The sequence below is a fragment of the Seriola aureovittata genome, chromosome 16, assembly GCF_021018895.1.
Source record: "Seriola aureovittata isolate HTS-2021-v1 ecotype China chromosome 16, ASM2101889v1, whole genome shotgun sequence".
Lineage (NCBI taxonomy): Eukaryota > Metazoa > Chordata > Actinopteri > Carangiformes > Carangidae > Seriola > Seriola aureovittata.
Genome location: NC_079379.1, coordinates 2,308,486 through 2,332,988, shown reverse-complemented (window position 1 = coordinate 2,332,988; position 24,503 = coordinate 2,308,486). Strand labels below are relative to the sequence as shown.

General features: G+C 39.8%; 2 protein-coding genes across 3 annotated transcripts in view; both read left to right on the top strand.

Annotated features, from left to right (window-relative positions):
• Positions 1 to 2,918: 2,918 nt before the first annotated feature.
• Positions 2,919 to 14,271, top strand: sall3b (spalt-like transcription factor 3b). Its single transcript, XM_056400214.1, has 4 exons — positions 2,919 to 3,906; positions 8,126 to 11,101; positions 11,217 to 11,554; positions 13,167 to 14,271. Exons 1-4 carry the CDS (start codon positions 3,825 to 3,827, stop codon positions 13,557 to 13,559), a joined length of 3,789 nt encoding a protein of 1,262 aa, XP_056256189.1. The 5' UTR covers positions 2,919 to 3,824; the 3' UTR covers positions 13,560 to 14,271.
• Positions 14,272 to 15,083: 812 nt separating this feature from the next.
• The window catches only part of atp9b (ATPase phospholipid transporting 9B), a 47,963-nt gene continuing 38,543 nt past the window's right edge, over positions 15,084 to 24,503 (top strand). The window contains exons 1-4 of one of the 2 annotated variants that reach the window (XM_056399208.1): positions 15,084 to 15,253; positions 19,395 to 19,568; positions 22,498 to 22,648; positions 23,674 to 23,787. In XM_056399208.1, the coding sequence (XP_056255183.1) occupies positions 15,174 to 15,253; positions 19,395 to 19,568; positions 22,498 to 22,648; positions 23,674 to 23,787 (519 nt within the window). In that variant the 5' untranslated portion in view covers positions 15,084 to 15,173. The remainder of the gene's footprint in view (positions 15,254 to 19,394; positions 19,569 to 22,497; positions 22,649 to 23,673; positions 23,788 to 24,503) is intronic. The other variant, XM_056399209.1, reaches the window with a different exon arrangement.

Sequence of the window (24,503 nt, the reverse complement as noted above, 5' to 3'; positions counted from 1 at the left end):
TTGAAGGTCAAGGTCACAGCGACTTCGCTTGAGGGAATTTCTTCAAATTTGGCAAAAACATTCACCTGGACTCAAAGACAAACTCATTAGGTTTTGGTGATCAAAGGTCAAAAAACAGGGATGTAGCCTGAAACTAGTCTGAGTGGCAGAGGCATAAAAACACAAGGGGGTGATTCTAGTTAAAAAGGTAACAGTAAAAAGCTCTTATTTTGATGGACCGTGTGATGGTCACAGTGGCGCCAAATCACAAAACACTAATTTTTTGGCAGACATGTTTTTCATCATGTATCAATGTATTTCATTAAACAGAAATATTCTAAATGTGTTGTTGATCATTTATACACATTTACCCAAAATTCAGTTTGTATCTTTTCAGACTTCTCCACTAGAATTTAAACTGACTTCTCTCAAGTTTTTCCTCTCACGCAGTAAATACTTTAGGTCGTCTCACAGTCTTTTCTTGCCTGACGTATCTCCGCGGAGCTGTGCATTTTTTCCTCGTGGCTGATCGCTGTCTGTCTGAACGGCGGGTCAGGGGCCATTAGCTTGTCATATCTCCATCTGAGGCCTCGCGCTCTTGTACGGCGGTGCTCACATTCCTCAGCTGGCAGCGGCTGACAGGACGCTGCTGGATCTGCTGCTCCTTTCAGCTGCCAGTAAATCACTGACTCTACTGTAATCTTCATATGGATGGAAAGTGGTCTCAGGGAAGCTTCTTAATTCTGCAGACTCAATTTTCAGCTTTATGTGGACAGTACTTCATCCTCCATCGCTCAGAAGTGACTCACTTACAAGATTGTACTTGTAGAAAGTGGAACCTGAACTTTACAAAATAAGGATTCAACTGTGACTGAGTTTGACCACTGACTCTCATAATGTGGCTTTGAATGAAACTGATTTATTCATATTTGAATATTCATATTAATTTCCATCACTTAAGAAAGTTCGTACAATTCCCATTTATTTTTCAGCTTTTGCAGCAGACCAAATACAGTGAACACACGGATAGGAACTAATGCAGCCCAGCAACAGTCTACTGTCATTTTGTGAAGCTTTAAGTTTTCATTTTTTGAAAGTCTGTCAGAGGCGTTGATTAAACAACATTTGTCCAAGAGGTATAGAAAACTGGTTGTTTGAATTGTTCTGTCCTTTGTCTGGACAAAAAAGAAACATCTTGTCCTGTATATTCAGGCCTGCAGCTGCCAGGGAGATGTGGCTGATTTAAAAACCTGTTATCATGGGTTAATTTGAAAATGTTTTAATTCAACTAAAGTGGAAATAATTTCCTAGTAAAACTTTTTTTTAAACTTTTTTAGCTCTCAATAAGTCAAAAATATTAACAATAACAAAAACTGTCCCACTTTGTAGTGTATGCCACCATATTATGATATGTTATGTAATGATATGTTATGTTATGTTATGTTATGTTATGTTATGTTATGTTATGTTATGTAATGTTATGTTATGTCACCCTCCTTGTCTTTGTCTTGCTTCACCAAATAAAAATGTTCACTGACTACATGAACTTATACTTTAAAATGCAGGCCTCTTGCTCCATTACTTCAAAGTAAATTCTCACACAATTAATTAATAAAACAAAATCCACATTATATGACATAAGTCAATGTATACTTTCTTCACATCTGTGCTCACATTTTATTACACATCTATAAAAAAATAAGACATTTATTCAATTAAAAATCACTTCTTATCCATAAAAGCCTTATTCAAGATTTATGAATTCAGCATTTTTAAATTCTGTCTCAAAATTAACAGTAGATTGAGATTACATGTCTCTGGAACAATGTAGGTAAATAGTATAAATATAGAATAGTTCAAGCTTTTTATTATTTGTGTATCTGTGTACTTATACTGCACATAACACTTGTGTGTCTTTTATTCTGAAAGGGCTCTGTTCAGTGTCTATATTTGGTGTAATTTCATTTTTTCCCGTACTTCCTTCAGCACAACAAACTGAACCGTTTTAGAATAATTGATTATTGGATATGAATTATTGATCTTTAATTGGTCTCGTTTATCTTATAAACAAAACACACTGATTTATGTGTTCCTCTAACAGATGTACACTATAATGAAATTCAAGTGGTGCTCACGGCCGTGAGTGGAGTCTGTGTTGGTGGAGACCAAGTTAGAATCTGGAAGAGATCATGGTCAAGTAGTTGGTAGTCTGATTTTGTTGGTTACAAAGAATCAATATCGAATCAAGGAGGGTTGAGTTTCCAGATAAGCACCCTCGGCCACTCTGGCTATTCATCATAAGTCTGTGGAAACCTGATAGGTCAGAAGAAATTATATTCCGGCAGGAGTGGGGTCTCCTTATCTCTCCATAGCAGGGGAAAGGGAGACATACCGATCAATACCAGGCTGTTGTGTAGTACTTGCAATTATCAACAGCTGATTCTGTCCTCCCCCAGCTGCATCTTTTAATACCACATAATTACAAGTTTTGGAACAATGCCTGAAGAGGGATTACAGCTCTGGTGAAGTATGCTTCATTCTTCCCTGAGCTTTGAAATAGCTACAGTCTGTGGAAGTGAACAGACTTTATTATTCACTTTGCTATTCGGCTTCATTTACCTTTTAGATTTTTTTTTATGCAGCTAAAAAAAATGACCAGTATTTGGTGATTGTGTCTCAACCAAGCACCAAAACTTGTGTAAAAACTACAAAAATGGAGGTCTAGTGAGCCTAAATACAAATCTCTATCCTATTTAAACTTTGCTTCTTTAAATCTAAAGAGAGTTCAGGTGGTTTATTCTCCTCACATCCCTGATCATCTCTCCAAAGGAAGATTTCTTTTCCAGAACAGAGACATTTTTCACTCTTTTATGGCGCCAAATTGTGGGAGGTCGTTAACAAATGAAGCTCGGGCTCCAACACCTCCTGTGGTATCCTGGCAGTAGCCTATCGCAGCCGGCTGAAGGGCATCTAATGATGGACCGGAGGCGGAGGCAACGAGGAGAGTGCTGGAGCCTCGGAGAAAAACCAGGGAGTCTCACTTCCGAGATAGGACCTATCCGCGACCTGAGCGAGCTTCTTTATTTTACGCACAAAGTTTGATTTCACGCGCAAATTCAATCTGAATTGTGAGGGGTTTTCTTCTTTTGCGTAAAAATTACCGTCGATTCTGGACTTTACGCAGTTTTACTCAACAGACAACCTCTCCTCCTGTGGAAGGATAAGTGCTCCTGCTCTGCTGCCGTGTGTGTGTGTGTGTGTGTGTCTGTGTGTGTGGGTGTGCGTGCGTGCGTGCGTGCGGAGAGGGATTGAACAGGGACATCCATCTATCCATAGCCTGAGGAGTCAGATCAGACCGGAGCGTCTCTTTGGACACGACCTCATCCTAGATCTCAAAACGGAAACAAGTCAGATTTCAGACTGAACGGACTAAAACCGAGATGCAGCATTAAAGTTAATCCGGCTGCTCCAAAGCGCACGAGACACTCACAGGAGTTCAGGTCGGACTGAACCATGTCGGAGCTGCTGCTGGGAGCTGCTGTGCGTAAAAGCAGCCGCTCACCGGACAGGAAGTGAACTAATTATTATTAAACCCCATCCCTCATTTCCATATCTAGCGTGAGTTGGCTGGAGCGCAGCCAATCACCCCGAGAAGGGCAGCGAGAGTCGTAAAAGCATTATCCTTTCCTCCATCATAATTACACTGACATGCGCAATCTGCACACGGGCATCAACAGCAGCCTCCGTTCGCCTATTTCACCGACCCCGCTCCCCGGGAAGGGTCCCAGTCCCTGCTGGTAGATGGTTCGGGGGAAGGCGGCAGCGAGTCGCACAGAAGGATCAACATGTCCCGCCGCAAGCAAGCCAAGCCGCAGCACCTCATGTCCGACGAGGGAGCCGCACACACCGGACTACCCTGCAGTGAAGGTAGGTGTCCCGGAGGTTTTCTACGACTTTTACCGGATCACTAGCAACAACAAGAACAACTATCATCTGAAGGCAGCTTCATTTAAAGGAGTTTAGTGCAGGAACATGACGAAAAGTGACGCTGATGATGGTTTGAGGTCCGAAAATGTCAAACAAAGGTGGATAAACTCTGAAACAGAAGATTAACACACTTTCCTGTTTACTAATGATTCTTTTTTTTTTTTTTTTTTTTTTACATTTTAACATCGTTTATTTATTAAAAACCTCAACAAGTCTGAAGCCAAATGAAACTTGTCATTAAAAGCACGGAAAGAGTTTGATCAGGACACAAAATGGGAATTAATCAGTTCATATTTTATTACTTTGTTATCAAAATTCAAATTTAATAAACCGAGACTGTATTAGAATATAAATGGACCAAATCAAAACTAAATCATATTTTAGTTTCATGTGTGTTTAACAGCTTTTGGGGCGATGGGTAGGAACGGGGCCTGCTGTGGATCACTGCCGAGAAACTCCATCAGAATACAGAAGAAACTCATGGAAGTCGCCACTTGATGTTAAATTTAATGTTGAGGATTTATTTCTTCAGATTATGTTTGAGGCTCTTGTGTGTTTTGGCTGGAGGTCGCCATGACAACTATTTAAACTGAATTTTAATGAGAAACACTGATCATAAAGCAGGAGTAAATAATGTGAAATGAAAATGTGGCCTTAACAAAAGTAGGATGTTATTTCATTATTTTTTTTAAATCAGCCAATACTAATGTATTCACATGCATGGTGAGCTCTTAACATATTCTATCTATCCAGTACAAATAATTTCATAAATATAATAAAAAAACAACAGATAGTGAAGATTTCAGTTCCCAGTTTCCAGTGTTTCTTACACTTTTCCAGGAGTGTATTCAATTATTACTAATAATTATCAGCATTTTCCATATTATTTGTAACAAGATCTCATTATTCAATCACATTGCCAGGCTATGTTATGAAACACCAGAAGCCTCACACACTTTTCCAATATTTTAATATTTAATTAAACAACTTCATTTTCTCCTGGTGGACATGCAGCAGAGCCTGGGTGTTATTTGAACCCTTTAATCAGCTCTAACAGCTGAGCACTAACTCATATCAGCACTAATATTTTAAAGATAAATTAACCTTTGAACTGATGGATCAGAATGAAATGTTTATCCTAAAATTGACAGAATTTTAAATTGAGTTTGGCCTGCGCTCACTGAATCTGGTGCAAAATCTTTAAAAAAGAAATCCCACCAGACTCTATTTGATAGAGTGTAAATGTAATTATTCTAATGTAATATGATTCATTTCACATCTTTGTATATATATATATATATATATATATATATATATATTATGTATATATATTAATGTTGACTTTATACATTTTTTAAGGCACTATCATCAGTTTTTTCTCTGTGTCAAAAGGCCTGTAAAACATTAACGCTTTAATTTGAAACTCCGCCATCCATCACAGCCTGGTTCCGTGTTTTTAAACAGTGTTATGTTAATATCTGATTATTTGTGGCTGTGAAAAGGTGTTGAGTGCAGAGGAGGCCCTCGTCACTCGGGCCCTCCCACAGCCCTGCAGCCAGGCAGGGGGCTCCGCCACTCTGAGCTGGGCTTTGATTGAGCCTGCTGACTTAACCTTTGTCAGCCTCCACCCTGCGAGGGGGCAAGTGCTCCGTGTCTGGATCATAATACAATTAGTACATCTGAACCGTTGACCTCTGCAGCCCAGAGGTCACACGGAGAGGCAGAGAGGCAGAGAGGCTCTGACGCTGGAGCTGAGAGTCTGTTTGCTCTGCAGCTGCAGCTCCATCGTCCAAAACCACACAGCGAGGAGCGGACATAAATCTGTTTGCTGCTCCTGACAGTATGGATTGAGTGAGGGTGACATTTTTAAATAAATTCCTATCTGTGTTATTATTTTTGGAAATATATTCAGAACCTTAAATCAAATCTGATCTTTCATTTGTTTTCATTGGAAGTAAATCTTACAAAGTGCAAACATAATCCTGAACTAAAACAGTGATAGTGTTTTCGCTCCTGTGTTTGCTAAATCGCCTTGGTGATCTTCAGACCACCCACTCAGAGAGCCAACGACTCTGATTATTTATCTCTGATGAGTTTGACTCTCTCAGCTCTCGTTACACTTTTCTTCTCTGAGCACAAACATGTTCAAATGAGTTTTTATTGTGTCAAATGTCAGTTTAGATTCAAAGCCTGTAGTTTGTCAGTTAAACCTATTACATCACTAATACTTGTGTATTTATGTGAGGATTTGCCGAGTGTGTTCACATGATTGTAAATATAACAGACGTCTCACTCTTTGTTTGAGGTGAAACATGGTGATAATTGGAGGATACTGACTACACTTGGAGACACACACACATATGCGCGCGCACACACACACACAAACTATGTGCGCATTCAGAAGCGCGCACGCACACACACACACACACACACACACACACATACATGTTAAAATTCAGCACAGACACATATGCATGTTTAGATTTAATGCATGTATTTAGACCACACACGCACATACACACACACACACACACACACACACACACACAGGTCTTACTGTTTACTTATTTTATGATTCATGATTATGTGTCAGAAAGTACATTATTTTTCATGAAATAAGAAAATTATTGTCACATTACAAACAAAAATATTGAATAAAAAAAAAAAGTCAAATTTCATCATCAGACCTAAATAAATGTAAATTTGCTCCTTTTTGAATTGTTATTCTTAAATTGGTGGAGGGAAGCCCGAGTGTGTCAAACAATAATTTACTATTGATTTCCTAGGATCTTTCCATCTGGTCTCGCTGTCTGTTTCCTAATGGGCCAAAGCCTGAACAGATGCAACACTGATCCTAAAGTCTGAATTCTTTTCACTGAGAACGTCAGAAACCAGCTACTGACAGAGGACAAAGGGAAAGAGGGAGTCTAAAGATCAACGTCAGGCTGAAGAAAAACACAGTGTTTTTGTAATAGAAGTTTTGAATAAAGAGATTTTGCAGATATAATTAACTGTAATTTAAAAAAAAAAAAGATTAAAAAAGTAACAGTGGATTGACATTAGAAATTAGGATTGATAACCAATCCAAATGTTATATCCTGGATGTTCTGGTTTCTTCTATTTTTATTTTCCTCTGCACCAATCACTTATGTATCGACTCAATCGATTATCAATTGCCTGGTGTTGTCGGTAATGGGAAAAAACAAGTTTAGTTTATTTGTCTGAACGCAATCACTGATACAGTAATAATCAATTTATAAAATTTCTCAAACAGCTGTGCTTTACTGCATTAAAAAACCCATTAATGACAGGAAAGTGTTTGAGAATCAAACCAGTTACTCAGAGTAACTAAACTGCCCTGATGCAGTAAACCTCTCTTTAAAATAAAGACACAATGTTCTAGTGTTTGACCAACACATGTGAAGCATGCAAATGTTTCTGGCTAAAAATTAAACACATTATTTAAATGTGTGAATGCAGCTAAAATCAATGTACTGTAGGGAATTTCATTATCTGTCTGAGCGGTCAGAAAACCTTATTAAACATCTGAAAACAAAAACCTCTGCTAACACTTTGAAGTGACTTTTGTATGCGGTTTGTTGAATCCTGTGTTTTAAAATGGGATCAGAAAATAACGTGAACATGTGTAAACATTTAAATAGTTGGGAAAACTTTATCTATTCTATAATCAAACATCAGATATAAACAGAGGAAAATAAAGTTATTATTATCTGGTATTCCCCCTAAGTTTCCTCTGTGTAGTTAAAAAAAACATATTTTCCACTCTCTGTGACGGTGTTACGTGTATCTATTTACTCTAATTGTCTTGGGTGAAATACAGAAATCTAAGATGTTTTCTTTGTCTTCAAATGATCTGTTTCCAGATGTGTTTAGCATAATTTTAAACAAACCGTCTTGTGATTCAACTCGACATGTTTGTTGTCTTTGGACACTTTGGGGTCTCTTGTGGAATCTGAAGTTCAGTGGGTTTGAACAATGCTTGTCCACACAACATGTGTTGTTTGGAAAGATGGACTCGACAGCGGGCGTGTGGGTATTAATTACAGTGTGATAAAGGAAAATTGGGCCCTCTGGTGAAATATCAGGACAATAAATGATCAGTTTTTGTATTCTTAATCTTCTTCTGTTTCCTTCTCAGGCATCATGGAGAGAGTGGCGACCAGTGGAGGCTGCCACAGTGAGGAAACACACATCTGTGACAAGTGCTGCGCAGAGTTCTTCACTTGGACTGAACTGAATGAACATCAGAAGGTCTGCACTGAGGATCCCTTGGTGCTGATAGTTAAGGACAATGAAGGGATGCCTGTTCCTGAGGAGTCTCCTGTGGGACCCTCTCCGGTTCCCAGCCTTGCGTCCAGTGACTCATCCGCAGCCGAGTCCGCAGACGCCTGCTTTGAGCTGGGAGAGCCGCTGGTGAACGACAATGACAGTGTGGATAATTTAGAGGACGGCCGGGAGCAGGACCAAGCCATGGAGCTTCAGGACAAATACACCACAACCTCCAGCCCTCAGCCTTCAGACTCAGCTGAGTCCACTTCCCCGCAGATGTCAGCAGCTGGCAGCTACAGCATGCCGAGTACAAATGTGACGCTGGAGATCCTTCACAGCACCAGAGTTGCTGTGGCCCAATTCTCCCAGGGGATCAACAGCAGCGGCGCAGGAGGGAAAGCGGCTTCAGCAGCCATCCCTGTGATCCTGGAGCACCTGCTGGCTCTGCAGCAACAACAGGTCCACCAGCTGCAGCTCATTGAGCAGATCTGCAGCCAGGTAGCCATCATGAACAGACAACCAACACAAGCTGCGTTAAACCCGGTCTCCAGATCCCTGTCTCTGGCACCTAACCCCTTCCCCTCCCAAGGCATCGTCCCTCCTCCCATCCTGCCACTGTCAGGGACGATGCCATCCACTGTTAACGGACAGGCTGCTGTTTCTTTGTCTTCTGTGCTTGAAAAGTCACAAAATATCCCGTCACAGACTGTATGTGGGAAGTCCAACTTTAGAGACGTTACATGTACCTCAGCTCCCCCAGAAAATTCAGCTCCATCTCTGTCCAGCAGCAGCAACAGCAGCAGCAGCATCTCCACGTTACTTCCTCCTTACACAGGCTCACACACCAGCAGCATTAGCTGCACTCAAACACTGAGCTCCTCCAGCTCGCTGTCCCTGGGGCAGAGTGGCCTCCTCAGCTCATCCTCCAGCCTGCCATTTCTACCTCAGAGCCCCCCCAGCAGCGTCATTTTCCCCAATCCCTTGGCTAGCATCGCTGCCACAGCTAATGCACTTGACCCTCTCGCAGCCCTGATGAAGCACAGGAAAGGGAAACTGCCTAACGTGTCCTTGTTTGAAATGAAGCCCAGCCCAGAGGAACCCTTCTTCAAACATAAATGCAGGTTCTGTGCCAAAGTGTTTGGCAGCGACAGTGCTCTGCAGATCCACCTGCGCTCCCATACAGGAGAGCGCCCCTTCAAATGCAACATCTGTGGCAATCGCTTCTCCACGAAAGGGAACTTAAAGGTGCACTTCCAGAGGCATAAAGAGAAGTATCCTCATGTTCAGATGAACCCCTACCCAGTGCCAGAATATCTAGACAATGTGCCAACAAATTCTGGGATTCCCTATGGAATGTCCATCCCTCCAGAAAAACCAGTCTCCTCGTGGCTGGACAGCAAACCCGTTGTAGCAACTCTGCCAGCCACCATGGGTCTTCCATTTTCCTCCACTATTACCAGTATCGGAGGCTCAAATGACCCTGTAAGTGTAACACCATCCGTTAAGTCGCCCTACCAGCCAGCTCCTGGTGAATGTATATCTTTGTCACCTAACCACAGAGGCAGTGAGGCTCATTTCTCTCCTGTTTCAGAGTCTCCTCAATCAAACCGTGAGACAGAAGCATCCAATATACTGAAAACAGAGGGAGTACACCTGCCCCAAAGCTGCACCCTGAGACTGAGAGCCAACCCGGTAACAGAAGCAACCAGCACTACGATCCCATCTGTGGCCACCACGCCTGAACCTGTCACCTCAGCTTCCCCCGTCCCCAACTCTCCAACTCTCTTGTTCAGCTTAGACGAAACTAAATTCCCGTCTGGCAGCCTCCTGGATTCTATGCAAACCTCTGAAACCTCAAAGCTTCAGCAGCTGGTGGAGAATATCGACAAAAAGATCACAGACCCCAACCAGTGCGTCCTCTGTCACCGCGTCCTCAGCTGTCAGAGCGCGCTGAAGATGCACTACCGCATTCACACTGGGGAGAGGCCCTTTAAATGCAAAGTGTGCGCCAGGGCTTTCACCACCAAAGGCAACCTGAAGACACACATTGGCGTTCACAGGGAGAATCCCCCGGTTCAGGTGCAACACTCATGTCCTATTTGCCAGAAGAAGTTCACCAACGCTGTTGTTCTTCAGCAGCACATCCGTATGCACATGGTGGGGCAGATTCCAGACTCGGCCCTGGTGGACGGGCTGCAGGAGATGGACAGCGACATCTCCATAAACGGGAAGAGCTTTGACAGTCTCAGCAGCAATGGCAATGACTTGATCGATGACATTTCAATGGAGGATGATAATGAGGAAGAGGAGGAGGAGGTAGAAAATATGGAGGAAGGTGTGAGTCCCTCTAAACCCTTGATCTCTGCTTGTAATTCTCCTCCTAAGCCCTTCGCCATTGTTTCAAGTTTAGCAGCTCTGGAGAACCAAATGAAGATGGTAGACTCCACTGTAAACCTAAACCATTGTTTCGGCTTAAAACCCCTAACAAACGGCTTCAATGACAGCAGCCAACTCAATATTAAATGCGCTTTATCAGAGAAAATGGTGGAGAATTCCAGTGTAAACAGCCCAAATGTGTCAGAATCCTCCTGTTCACCTCATGCATCTGCATCTCCGATTCAAAGCAACTCAGAAGGCGTGACGATCAAATCACCTGCAGTGAACCACAGCATGCCAGAATCTCAAGAGCCTTTGGCAACCTCAGTGAAGAGAGAGCAATCTGAGTCTCCTACCTCTGCATCGGCAGCTGCAGCAGCCCAGGAGCGGAGAGGAATACAACCCAGTAAACTGTGTGTGAAAGAGGAGGCTACTTACAGTATGTCCTTCCAGCTGAGCAGAGACAGAGGTACATTTAGCATGTCACGTATTCATTTAGAGACATTGTCATAACCTACAAAAGTTCAAATATTTTTCTGTTTTTTGATTTATGTTTCCTTTGTGCACTTGGGTTTCTGCTGCAGGTCAAAACATTCCAAGCATGGTTACCAGCACATCATCAGGCCTCATAAAAAACGAGCTGAACACTCACAGTCAACCAAACAACCTTAGCGAAGGTCAGCACCCGCCGTTTAGTGTCCACATCCCTCCGGCTTACCCGTCAGTCGGCAGCCCGGGCATGACTTCCCTGCTCGGCCCCGCGCCCCCTCGACGGACACCGAAGCAGCACAACTGCAACGTCTGCGGGAAGAACTTCTCGTCGGCCAGCGCTCTACAGATCCACGAGCGCACACACACCGGGGAGAAACCGTTTGTCTGCTCCATCTGCGGCAGAGCTTTCACCACAAAAGGCAATCTGAAGGTAGATGACAGACTTTGTTGTTCTGTCCAGATTCAAGCTGAGATGTAGGTTTTGTTGAGATATTTAGTGGTAAATAACCTTTCATGAAATACTAGAGTATAGAGTCATATGATAATGGAGGATACTCCGCAACAGCTGAATAAACAAATTAATAATTAATTAATCTTAAAAATGAAAACTTTGAATGTTTTGACTACAAGTGTAGTGAGTCTAACTCTGGATTGTGTTGTATTGTATTTTAATGCAATGCGTCAAACATGGCAACAGCATAACCTCTTGTATAAAAACAAAGAAAAGCAAAGGATTGATCTTGCATAAAACCCAAGGAAAAGTGAAGAAAAACTAAGTGAAGCCAGTTCGTAAAATAAAATACTTGTCAAACTTCCTGTTAAAACACACACCATCCCCCTGTTAACAAAAAGTGTATGATTTCTACATTACAAGTATATATATATATATATATATACACTGTTGCCCATAAAGTTGGAATAATTTTGTTTTCAGTTTAATTGTGGTTTAATTTTTATTGTGATATGTTTGGAAGAGATTGACTACTAAAGTTTTGAGAAGATATACACTTTATCTGTCAAGAATAAATGACATTGTCACAATCATTTCATGGAAAGAGGTAAAAAATATTTTATTCCAACTTTATGAGCAACACTGTATATATATATATATATATATATTAGTTATATTTTGGGGCATTTTTGCTTTTATTTTTGATGCAGAGAGAGATAGACAGAAAAGTCAGGGAGAGAGACTGAGGGGATGACATGCAGCAAAGGGCCGTGGGTCGGATCTGAACCCATGGTTGCTGCGGTTAGGACCAAGTCCATGTGATATGCGATCTACCAGGTGAGCCACTAAGGCGCCCCTACATTACAACATATTTATTCTTCTAAGAAAACATTTCCACTTCAGGAAACGTAAGAAAATTAGGAAATTAGGTGTTTCTGGCACCTTTTAAAATAAAAGTCTGAATCTGAGTCTGCTGAATCCACATTGGAATTTATAATCCCCTGTTTAGCGCAACAAGATACTGACTAATACAAAAGCATGTTTGGAGAGTTACAGAGTCCCATGGCTGAGGCTGAGGGAGACCCTGAAGAGTTTTTCATTTATTTAATTGTATTTTTGAACCGGCAAATTGTCTGTTTTTGACAAATTCATTCTCAAATATATCCACTTATACACTATTACACTATAACAACTATTTAGCACATTTGCTTAAAGAATTACTCAAATTATTAATGAATTTTCATAATTTTGATTAATTTATTGTTCATCAACTGATTGATTAATTGACTGATCGCCTCTGAATCATTTAAAAACCTTATACTATTCGAACCCTGATATAAACATTAAAAGAGTTAAAAAATACATCTGAAATGTCAGTAAACTGTGTTTTGGAACGATTTAGCATTTTTCAAAAGACCTATCAGTTTGTCAACATATAGAATGGAATATATAGACATATAGAATCATAGCTCAATAGGGAGAATAAAGCACTAGCTGTTTTAATATCAGGGGCTTGATACTCACTTGGACCATCCATGTTTTGCATTTTAGAATAACAGCATGCACTAATTCTAATACATGTCATTTTCAGGTTCATATGGGAACTCACATGTGGAACAACGCACCAGCCAGGAGAGGCAGGCGGCTGTCGGTGGAGAACCCCATGGCCTTACTGGGTGGAGAGGCCATGAAGTTTGGGGAGATGTTTCAGAAGGACCTGGCAGCTCGAGCCATGAATGTAGATCCTGGCTTTTGGAACCGCTACGCAACAGCCATCACCAACAGCCTGGCCATGAAAAACAACGAGATCTCAGTGATTCAGAACAGAGGCATCTCTCAGCTTCACCCTCTGACTGCAGGCATGGACAGAGTGAGCACCACAGGAAGTCCAATCACCAGTATAACCAAGACAGGCATGGACCTGGGAAATAACAGACATTTTTCTATGCTGATTGATGACAGCAAAGAAATTGGAATCAATTGAATAAAGCTGAATGGTGATGAAATACTTATGCAAACTATTATGGACGTTAAAATATTTGTAAAACATCTTGTTTGTTCCTATGTATTATATATAGACTTAAAAAAGAACTTTTTATCAATTGACAGAGAATAGTAGGGTATTCACATTTTGCTATTTTACTTTGCAGTCATTTGTGAATGTTTTTTTCTATACATGAAATAAGTTGTTTAACTTGTACCTGAAAATTCCTACGGTGCTTAGACATATGGTCACTCTGAAGAAGGGAACATATGTTCAAATCAATAATGCAAAGAGTCTGCTATCTTCTCCGGACAGCTGCCCAATGCTGCTAGCTGGTGCAAAGCACAAAATATGCTCATAAATACCCACAACAACAAACTGTAATGGTCTGTTGTCAATGTTCTGGTGAGAAATTGTTGGACCGAATAAAAAATAGAACAAACCGTCTGTATCTTCAGTTCACTACCTCACTCTGTTTAAACACACTGAAAAGAGTTTATTGTCTTGATGTTATTTCACACATTTCTTCATAGGACTGAACTCTTTCATCTCCTTTTCCTTCATCGGCAGAAATACTTTTGCAAACATGAGCATTTTGTAATAAAGGATTTTTCTTTTTTTTTCTCCCAAAACAAATGACTCCTGTATAATGTAAAACAGGAGGAATCACGCATGTACTTATTTGCACTCAAACAAAAAGCATTTGTTAAAATGTTGTTTCTGTGTCCTTAATGCTCTTGTTGTGTGCTGCTGTGAAACTAGGCTGTTCTCAAGCCACAGCATTTTACAAAACATCGCATTCAACCAGACTTCATGACCTGCTGTCCAAAAGAGGCTTCAAAGAAGCAAATTGATTCCTTTATCAGGAGCACATCAGAAAGTGGATTTGTTTTCAGATTAATGGAGATTTTCTTGGGAATGGCGGTTACAAATTATTTTGGGAGACATTAAAAACTCGTTAAGCCTTTTATCTGGAATATTATCTGGTATTTAAATGAAAAATATAAAAAGTAAAGACAAAGTGGTCAGCCTTAACCTTGATAAGAAACAGTGGATTTAAGGAAGACGATTATCTATATGGGAAAAACAGTGTTAACTCAAAGGTTGCCTTACTGGCTTTTTCAGGCTTTCGACCGCATCACACGGTCTTTATCAGCGAATAACTGCTCTAAATTTGTTTTCAACCAAGTGAGGACGGTTGTTTGTTACTCATTTGATTTTATATGCTTAACACTATGTGTTATGTAGAATATAAGTCTCGTTAATGCTCCAGTCTCATTTTATCAGAAACTATAAATGTTACTTGACCACACGTATGCTGCCTTTCAGACTCCCGGAAAGCGCACATTCCGCAATGTTACAATGAATCAGACGTACTTTTGGTAAAAATAAACATTTCCATTATTTATTTGTTTAGTTATAGAAATGTGTTATGACAGAATGGAGAGAAAGGAAAATATACTCTGTATACTTTCTAACCTTAAAGTTCGCACCACAGTACGTTTGTTCGTCCGTAAGTGTCACAGTTTCAATATTTTTGCGCAGTACATGAATGCAGCATAAATCCTAAACGTCTTTTCAGTGTGACGTCAGGATGTGTACTGCCCAGCCAAGATGGCTGACAGCATCCCGTTAAATCCGGTGCGGAAGAACTCGAAGAGAATTCCGTATTACAACTCGGCCAGACATTCAAGGTATGGAGGGGCAAGCGGGGCTGTTTCTTTGGTCACGTACTGAAGAAAGCTGACATTTCTCTGAAATGTTTGCCCGCGGCTGCCTCGCTTGGTCCCGGACTCCGTGTCTTGTGTTCGGATTGTGGCTGTTAGCTTGTGTTGCTAGCACTGCAGCTGACAGCTCCTTCGCATTTTCTCCTTTGACAGCTCCTTCCTTTGGCTCGCATCACCATCCCTTAAGCTAAAAACCCGTGTAATGTTTACTCTACCTTTACTAGTCCAAGACAACCAGCCCTACACGCTCTCAGTTTGAGTTAGCGTAGGTTAGTGACATATCTTTGTTGACCACTGCGCTGGCATTCATTTAAAGTCACATGACGGCTTCTCTGTGTTATCTGATTCGTCACATGTTATAGAAGTATTGTTGCACACTGAAGTCATCACTCAAGAGTTTGTTCATTTTTCAGACTGGACGAGGATGAGCTAATAAAGCCCTAAAGGTGAGGACTGGACAGAAAGTAAAGTAGGTGCATGACCAGGTACTTTCAGACCCAGAAGCAACTTAAACTGATTTTACAATAACAAGTAAATCTGTTAGCCACCCACCGCAAGTATGTCTACTAAGGTGACTAGATTTCTGAAATGAAATGCAAGGACATTTCTAGTTCAGTGGCCAATATATCATTAAAGTATCCAATGTTTTTATCTGTGGCGAATACAGTTCTGGTTTCATACATTTAACTGTCAAACAGTGACAGGTTGAAAAAAATCTTCTGACTAAATTTTTTTCAGTCCAAATTATATTCCCCATCTACAATTTGTAAAACAAGTTACAGAGGTTTCCAGCACATTAGACCTGGGAAAACATATAGCTACCTATCACTTGGTATTACAATTCCTCAGTCCCGTAGCCCCGAATCTAAGCTGGGTTACCTTATGTTTGTTTGTTGTGATGTGAATTCACTTGAAACATGCTATTTTTACACAGCAGTTTTCTCTAAAAGCAGGCGAGCAAGTAGTTAGTAGTAGAAGAAAAGTGATATGAAGCTGCTATACTGAGCAGTCAGCCCTCCTTGCCTGTATGTTATGCTGCCAGATCTTTCTTTCTGGTATGTATTTTAATTTATTGTTAAAAACTGGGACTTTTCTGGCGACAGCTCCAGCCGTCTGGTCACCTTAGTGTCTACTGGTAAAGGCGGGAATTACAATTTCATTCCGATTTTGATTCTTGGTGACACATTTCGGTTCAGAATTGATTCTCGATTCAATAAAGAAAGAAAGAGGGAAGACAAATGATATATTTTGGCTCTTGCTCCAGCTCACTCAGTGCTCAGGTCCTCCAATAAAACATAAGTGACAGTTAAGTGGTCCTGATGAGGGTCTGACTAACAGAAAAATTTGTGAGAATATGCAGATTTATTTAACTCTATGTTAAATGCATTAACTTCAAAGGATGCTCAGCTGTGTTGATGTTGTTAACATTATATCTCTAGCAGTGGAGAACAGCCTCTCAGCTGAAATGATACTACAGAGAAAGCCATCATTATCTGATAAGTGCAGACTACAGGTGCAGAGCTTTTGAAATGAAACAGACTGTTGACTGAGGCAATATCTTCACCCACTATTGTTGCTTGAAGTTTTGTAAAGTGCTGCAGTGTGTCTCGATCATCTGGTCTCGTTTGTTAGTGCTGGAGTCTGATATTGTTAATCTCTAGGTGATGGGGTAATAATAATGATAACTTTATTTATATAGAATTTATCAAAATCCGAGATTACAAAGTGTTTCACAAGGATAAAATAACAAAACAAACACAAAAATACTCAAGATAATAAAACAATAAAAACAGAAACACAAGTAAGCAATGTTAAAATATGTGAAATATTTAAATTAAATTATTCAAAAGCTTTGTGAAAGAAATGGGTTTTTAGAAGCGTTTAAAAGAAGATTCAGATTTTACCAGTCTAAGTTCATCGGGCAGGTTGTTTCAGAGTTGTGGTGTCCTGACAGCAAAACCTCCGCCCCCTTAAGTCTTACATCTTGATGTAGGAGCTACCAACAGCTTCCTGTCTGAGGACCTTTGACTACGTGCAGGTTGAGATTCAGAGATATAGTTGGGGGCCATGAAGTGCTTTAAAAGTCAGAAGTATCGTTAACAAAATACTTTGCCTTTGTTTTACAAAGCTGATTATTACGCTAGTAAATCCTAAATGCGCTTTTCGCCCAGCCCTATCTTCCACAATTGATTTTGTGTATAAGCAGCTCGTTTTGAGTTGTGATGATGTTTATCTCCTCTGTCAAAATCATATTTTAATGTAAATTTTAAGGTGAACACCTCTGCCCCTCTGAATTCTCTTCCTTTGCTCTGATTAATGAAATTCATGACAGCTTGTTGAGGCCTATGGTTAAATTGTCTGGCCTCATCATGGTGGTCAGACTGCACCTACAGAACAGAGCACTGGTCCTGAAGCTGGTAAAAATCACAGACGGAGCTTTTCCATTGACACTGCGGACAACTGTTGGCAGTAATTCTTGTGTTTCACCGGAGAGCCAGGAAATCTTTTTACAAACCAACCCACGTTTTTTCACTGGATTAAGAGTTGAATTATTATGTAATCAGATGTGGGAGTTCCAAAGCAAGAAACACTGGGGCTATTAATGTACCTCACTGGCAACTTCCCACAGTTTGTAAAGGAAACATAAAAAAAAAAGAACTGAAGTTGGTGGTTGCTGGTGATTCGTACGTTGCCTCATGAACAGAGGTGTCTGAGATCAAAGCCTCGAGAGTTGATTTGCAGGTTTAGAACCAAATCTAACAAGTCAACATTACTCAGTATTTGCTCAACCTACCACTGCTTTTTGAGTATTTAATTTGTGTAATCCCTTAAATCTATAGTCTTTTTAAAAAATTTCCACTCATTGTGGAGACTCTCCTCCCATATTTAGTTATAGATCTATGCTTTCTTTTCAGACTTGTCAGTTTACCTTTGATCTGTCTTGTACATGTCTGTATAAAAAACATTTTCCTCTCTTTCTGTTACCAACTGTCTTTCTGATTGCCAAGGAGATATTTTAGGTTCATATTTAAGACAACCTTGATTACCTCTTAGCTCTGGACCAGCAGAAATAAGTTTTTTAGTTAGAAAAGAGCCAGTTTCACGAAGTGAAATCCATTATTTTAGAGGTGGATATGATTGGAGAAATTCAGGAGTCAGTTATGGAGCCATCTCTATGATCGGCATCTTGTTGGTAGAAATAACATAGGTGTTTCATGTCTCATGGTTTGAACTTTGCTGCAAGGTTAATCTGTAAAGTTGGACCAACAACCTTATACCCACTGTTAACATCACAGGAAGTTTGTTTGTGTGTTGTTTATTCGGTTTAGCAGAAGCTGTTACTGCTGTTGCTTTATCGTTAATAAATTGCCTAGAATTGATTGTGCATATATTTACAGTGATGCGTGATTGATAAGTTTGTGTGATAATGTTTCAGAGAGTAAATCACATGATCTTCTCATTCCCAACAAACTCTCCATGCAGAATTCATATTGTCAGAGTTTCATCACTTTTTAGGTTTTTAGTGTTTCTCTCGACTGCACCGTTATAAATATGTTTTATAAAGCAAGTTTCCATCATAACAGATATATTTATATAAGCAAATAAAACTGATATGATTATTAGGAGGTTTTCTGGCATCTTGGATTTATGATGATGTATCAGCTTTTCCTCTGCGGCTACAGAGTTTCTCAATTCGTTGGAGGGACTTCATGAATAGGACATTATGTGCTCCTCAAGTGTGTTTCTCTATAATGTGACATGTGGCATGAGCTGTAACCATTCAGCTCCCAAGGCGCTTCATAGTCACCCAACTGTAATGTGTAAATTGAGCTGGCTTTGGCCCCACAGCCTGTATATTGAACCTGTATAATTCACAACCAGTGTGGATTAATGTCTTTGAAATAAAAGAAATGTTTCTCAGTGTACACGAGTAATAAGGAAACACTTATCATCAATATTTTTTTGCACAAGGCAGAAGATGTTTCTGTGTTTCACCCCAAGTAGTGTCGTAGTTCTGAAATACTGGGTTCCACTCAGCAAGACATTTGCATTTCCAGTCTCAGCTGTTTATGTGTCACTGTGCTTTGCCTCCACTGCCTCCTCACAGATACTCTCTAGAAGATGAGCCCTCTAACCTGGATGAGATGCCTCTGATGATGTCGGAGGAAGGCTTTGAGAATGACGAGAGCGACTACCAGACGCTGCCCCGGGCCAGAGTCAACCATAGACACAGAGGCCTCGGGTGGTTTCTCTGCGGAGGGTGGAAAGTCCTCTGTGGCAGGTATTTCTGCAGCACTACCTTTTTTTTTTTAATGACTTATGTTGGTAACCTGTGCATGACGACTTGAAGAAATGATGCACAAATCAAAGTCTAGTCTTTTGTAGCTGGATCTTTTTAGACAATCAAAAACAAACATTCAAATATTCTCAAGAAAGTTTCTATTTCTGTCGTATTTTTCCCGTCTGCACTGTGTCCTTGGGTATTTTGAATGTAAGATTCAACATAATGTTTTTACTATTATTGTGCCACTTGTATATGATTTATACTTTGCAACCTTTGCATCTATATACTATGCATCTTTAACATATGACATGAGTATGAACATGTGAATATGAGTATTAGGGCCACACTGGGGGACAAAAATCTGACATTTTGAGAATAAAGTGGTAATTTTACAAGAAAAAAGTCATAATATTATGAGAATAAAGTCACAAGGATAAACATTACAAGAATAAAGTGGTAATTTTAAGATCTGTGCTGTTTTAGAGTGGAAATATCAGAAGCTTCTACTTTAGCAGAGGTTTCACTAATAAGGACATACTTCATCTTATGGCTCATCAGTGTCAGCCTTTTTTTCTTTTTAAAAATATGACTTTTTCTTGTAATATTATGACTTTTTATTTTTTTTTTCTTATTTTAGCTTCAAAGATCATGACTTTATTCTTGAAATTTCTCTTCTTCTTGAAAGATTTCTTTTTTTCCCTCCATGTGGCCCTGATACTCTGTCGTATTAACACAAATCTCAACACTTGAAGGTCACAGGGTGTCAGTTCAAGTGTTACTGGAAAGTTGTGTTAATAACAGTTGAAGGATGGTTGCCATGTCAGGTATTTTCAGAGAAAAGTGCACATATATACGTGCTGCTTTTAACCTTAAATAAATGACTCTGCTGCACAAAGTCAGCTCAGTTGTTGTATCTTTAACTGCTATGAACTGAAAGCTGTGTGTGTTTTGTCATGCAGCAGATGTATGTGTAGTGTATAATGTTAGTAAGTATGCTTGTGATGATCAGTTTGGATTTCAAACGCACCGGTAGCTGTGCGTGAAGTGAAAAGAGAGGATAAGGGCATATTTTTGGTCGAGTTCCTTGATGCGCACCATCAGTCCAAAAAGATTTTCAGGTCAAACAGAACGGCTCGGTTTATCCAGCTAATGATTCATGTGACAGGTTTTGCCCTCTAAAGATGCTCCTCTCTGGTTTGTTGATGCCAGAACAATAGTGTGAAAAATGTCACATTTATGAACAAATGTTTGTGCAGCACGTTGGTGCCCAAACAGTAACATTTACTGATGGAGGAATTTCATAGAATATTCTGTTTTTGGTGTGGTGGTGTTGTCAGTGGTGCACCTCCAGTTCAAGCCGCATATTGATCCCTCCCACCCCCTCCCCACTCCCCCCACTAATGAACAAATCGGATTTTTCACAGCTGACCAGTTTGATGCTTTCCAGTAATTTTATGTGTGCTTAGTGTGGGATTATAAAACACAAATAATTCACACTGAATAAGCCCTGACTGTTCAAATGGCATATTATTTGAATAGCATTCATTTGCTCAAATAATCGCTCTTATGAATCTGGACTCGGAGTGCACACAGACAGGCAGCGTCGAGGCCAATACAAACAAGAGTTTTTACCAAAGTTGATTTATTTAGTTTTATGTTTTGCCAACTTGCTTAAAAAGTGGAAAAGCCAAGTCGATCAGCATGACGGTATACACCGACACTCTCCCCTCGTTCCCTCCCAGGTGCCAGTTTAGGTCATGCTCACATCAGGCTGCCCTCATTGTAATTTACCCCCACACTACACTGCTGTTTGCATTTGATATCAGATATGCTAGATAAGCTTCAATGTAGTCATTAGCAGGTTGATAGAAAGTCAAATACTTTTTAAAAAGTAAATGTCAGTCTGCGATCTATCTCTTCTCTAATCTACAGTTTAGATGATATAACATTAACACATTTTTTTATAGCAAAGGTCGGAGGCTGTCATGCTAGAAATGTTCAACATGAGGTAAAACTAACAGGGAAACAAGGACACACATATCTCCTCTTATGTTTATCTCCATTCATACAGCATGTCTGCTTCTTAAGGTTTACCAGGGTGAAAGTGTCTGACGCCCGCAGCATCATGGTCATCATTCCTCCTGCAGAGACACTAACATGTTCACATCAAACAAAGGGCTTCTTTATAAAGTAATGTCAAAAGACGCCTTTAAGATCTAATTAACACTGACGAGACCAGGGATATAAATAACTGTAGCAGAGCACAGCTGTGCTGCTCCGTGGCCACAATTGATTCAACAGCTGAGAAAATGAATGAGCAATAAGGCTGAGATGTGAAGTCTTGATATTTGTTGACAGGTTTGTAGTAAGATCTCAGTGTTTTCATATTAGCATAAATGTTACGAATGCGATGAGAACCACCTTGAAAAATCTAGGTTATGATAATGAAAATATAATTTAATGCTAATTTATTTTTCTTAATTTCAGTAGGAATCTGGTATATGTGCTACTTCTATAACCAGAAACATGTTCTGAACCATCCTCACAGTTCGAGGACTCTGTTTACTTTAAATTGTGATGAAGAGTGTGTTGACGAAACAGTATAGTTTCATGTGAACACCAGCTTCAAGCGATCTGCTCCTTTATAAAAAGAATTCTGTGTATTTTTCAGTGAAAAGTAGGTTAGATTTTTAAAATATAAGACTTACCTCTATCATCCTTTTTTGTAACATCAACATGTTTCATTACTTTATAATCCGATTTTGTGACGTATATTTTTTAGTTCCTAGTGTAAAATTGATTATATCTACTACGCATCTTCTTTTTTTATTATGTCAACAAAACATGTTTCATTGCTTGAAAAATGCTTTTTTTGTGCAGAGTATTTCTACTTCCATATGAAATTCTTGATGTCTTCCTCTCTCAGCTGCTGCGACTGCCTGGCTCATGTATTTCGGAGAAGGAAGGAGCTGAAGGCCCGGACGGTTTGGCTCGGCTGTCCAGAGAAATGTGAAGAGAAGTTTCCCAAAAACGGCATCAAAAACCAGAAGTACAACATCTTCACCTTTGTGCCTGGGGTGAGTCGGCTTTCAGAGAACAAACACTTGTAGCCTGCGTTAAGTTATGCACCAACATTCACATTTTCATAGCAGTAACACCTTTTGTTGAGTCCATGTTCCAGCTCTTATTAACTTTTACAGTCCTTACAGTCCATCATGTCAGTTAATTACATTGATTGTTTCACAGGTTAACAGTATGTAAAGCACAGTAGCATCCACTGGATCTAATTGTCATCTATGTAGTCATTAAGTTAAGGGTTTACACTGTAGGGGACATTCAGGATCCATCAGTTTTACTTATTAAAAACCAAGTGGTTCCATGATTAAGAGGCCCACCTTTGGACCAGGCCATAAAATGTCAACTGTCCATTAGAGACGTAGATATTCTCATCGATGGTGAACAGAACGCCTCCATTTTTCTCCCTCCACTTTGAATTATTAAATACACACAAATTGAGTTTAGCAGTGTGCATGCTTCCCTAAAGGTCAGAGGGTTCATTAACTGTCAGGCGTCGTCCATTGATCCCATTGTCTCTGATAATCTGTGACTAGACACTAGACTCTCATTATTGCAAACATTATTCAAAATTTGACCTTAGATGAATACAGTACTAAAGGCTCCCTGTTGATGGATGGTCCATTAGCAAAGAGCCCTCAGTAAGTCACAGGTGGCACTTTGGTGTGTGTGAATTAAGAAACCTGGCCTGTTTTTCTTCTTCTTTCATTATTGTGGTTTTCAGTCCTGTTGGTCTTGTACTTGATGTTTATTCTGCAAAGCGCAGGCACCGACCGACATGGTACCTGCCACATGAAATCCTTACCCTGAATACCACTTGAAACAAAAGTTCTCAAACTGTCAGAGTTTCCATTAGCTTAATGTGAAGTTAACAGCATCAACATGTATCTTATTCCACCACGGATCAGGATGTACAGTAACTCATCCTGCCTGCATCCTCCGTGTCTTCTTTGGCAGCTGTCGTCGTCTTTGACTCACCTTCAGTGACATGTTCACTCACCTCACTGAATCCTTGTCTCCCTCTCAGGTTCTGTACCAGCAGTTCAAGTTCTTTCTCAATCTCTACTTCCTGGTGGTGGCCTGTTCCCAGTTCGTGCCATCACTGAAGATTGGATATTTGTACACGTACTGGGCACCTCTGGTAAATGCACTTCAGTTTTTACTCAGCAGATGATTTTCATGAAAAATATTTCAGATTCTAAGTACTGCTGGAAGGAAAGAGAGCCATCATTAGAAAAGTGGTTAAAACCAGAGACACCTACTGTGGATGATTGGTTTGACATAGAAAGAATTACATTTTATATTAAAATGTATCAGGACAAATTAATGAAAATATGGGAAAAGATGGATAAGGTACATAACACCTGTTCGTCCATTACCTGTATAATGTCTTTAATGTCTTGCGCACCCTTTTTTTAGAAAGGGTTTTGAGTATCAGGCAGGTGCATCCCAACTTTTTTTTTTTTGGTTTTCATTATTTGGATTTGTTTTGTTTCTCTGTTTGATATTTTATGTATTAGGTATTTTCTTTTTCTTCTTATTGGATGCCTATAATTTAATTTACTTCACTGGTCCTAAATTGTTTTCGTATTATCTATTTTGACTTTTCAGTTTCATTATTTTTGTTTGCAAGCTAGTCTCATAGAAGACTTTTAAATGGATCATGAAGTAATACAATAAAAAAGGAATATTAAAACATTTTTTGGTCTTCTCAAAGGATGTCTGCCCTGGATTATACATTTATAGGTGTTGTTATTGTTTATTATAAAGTGTCTTGTCATTAATAAAAATCAACCTGCACCAAAAGCCAGTTAGAGTTGATTAGTCGTTTAGCTGATTCAGTATTTTTCATACAAA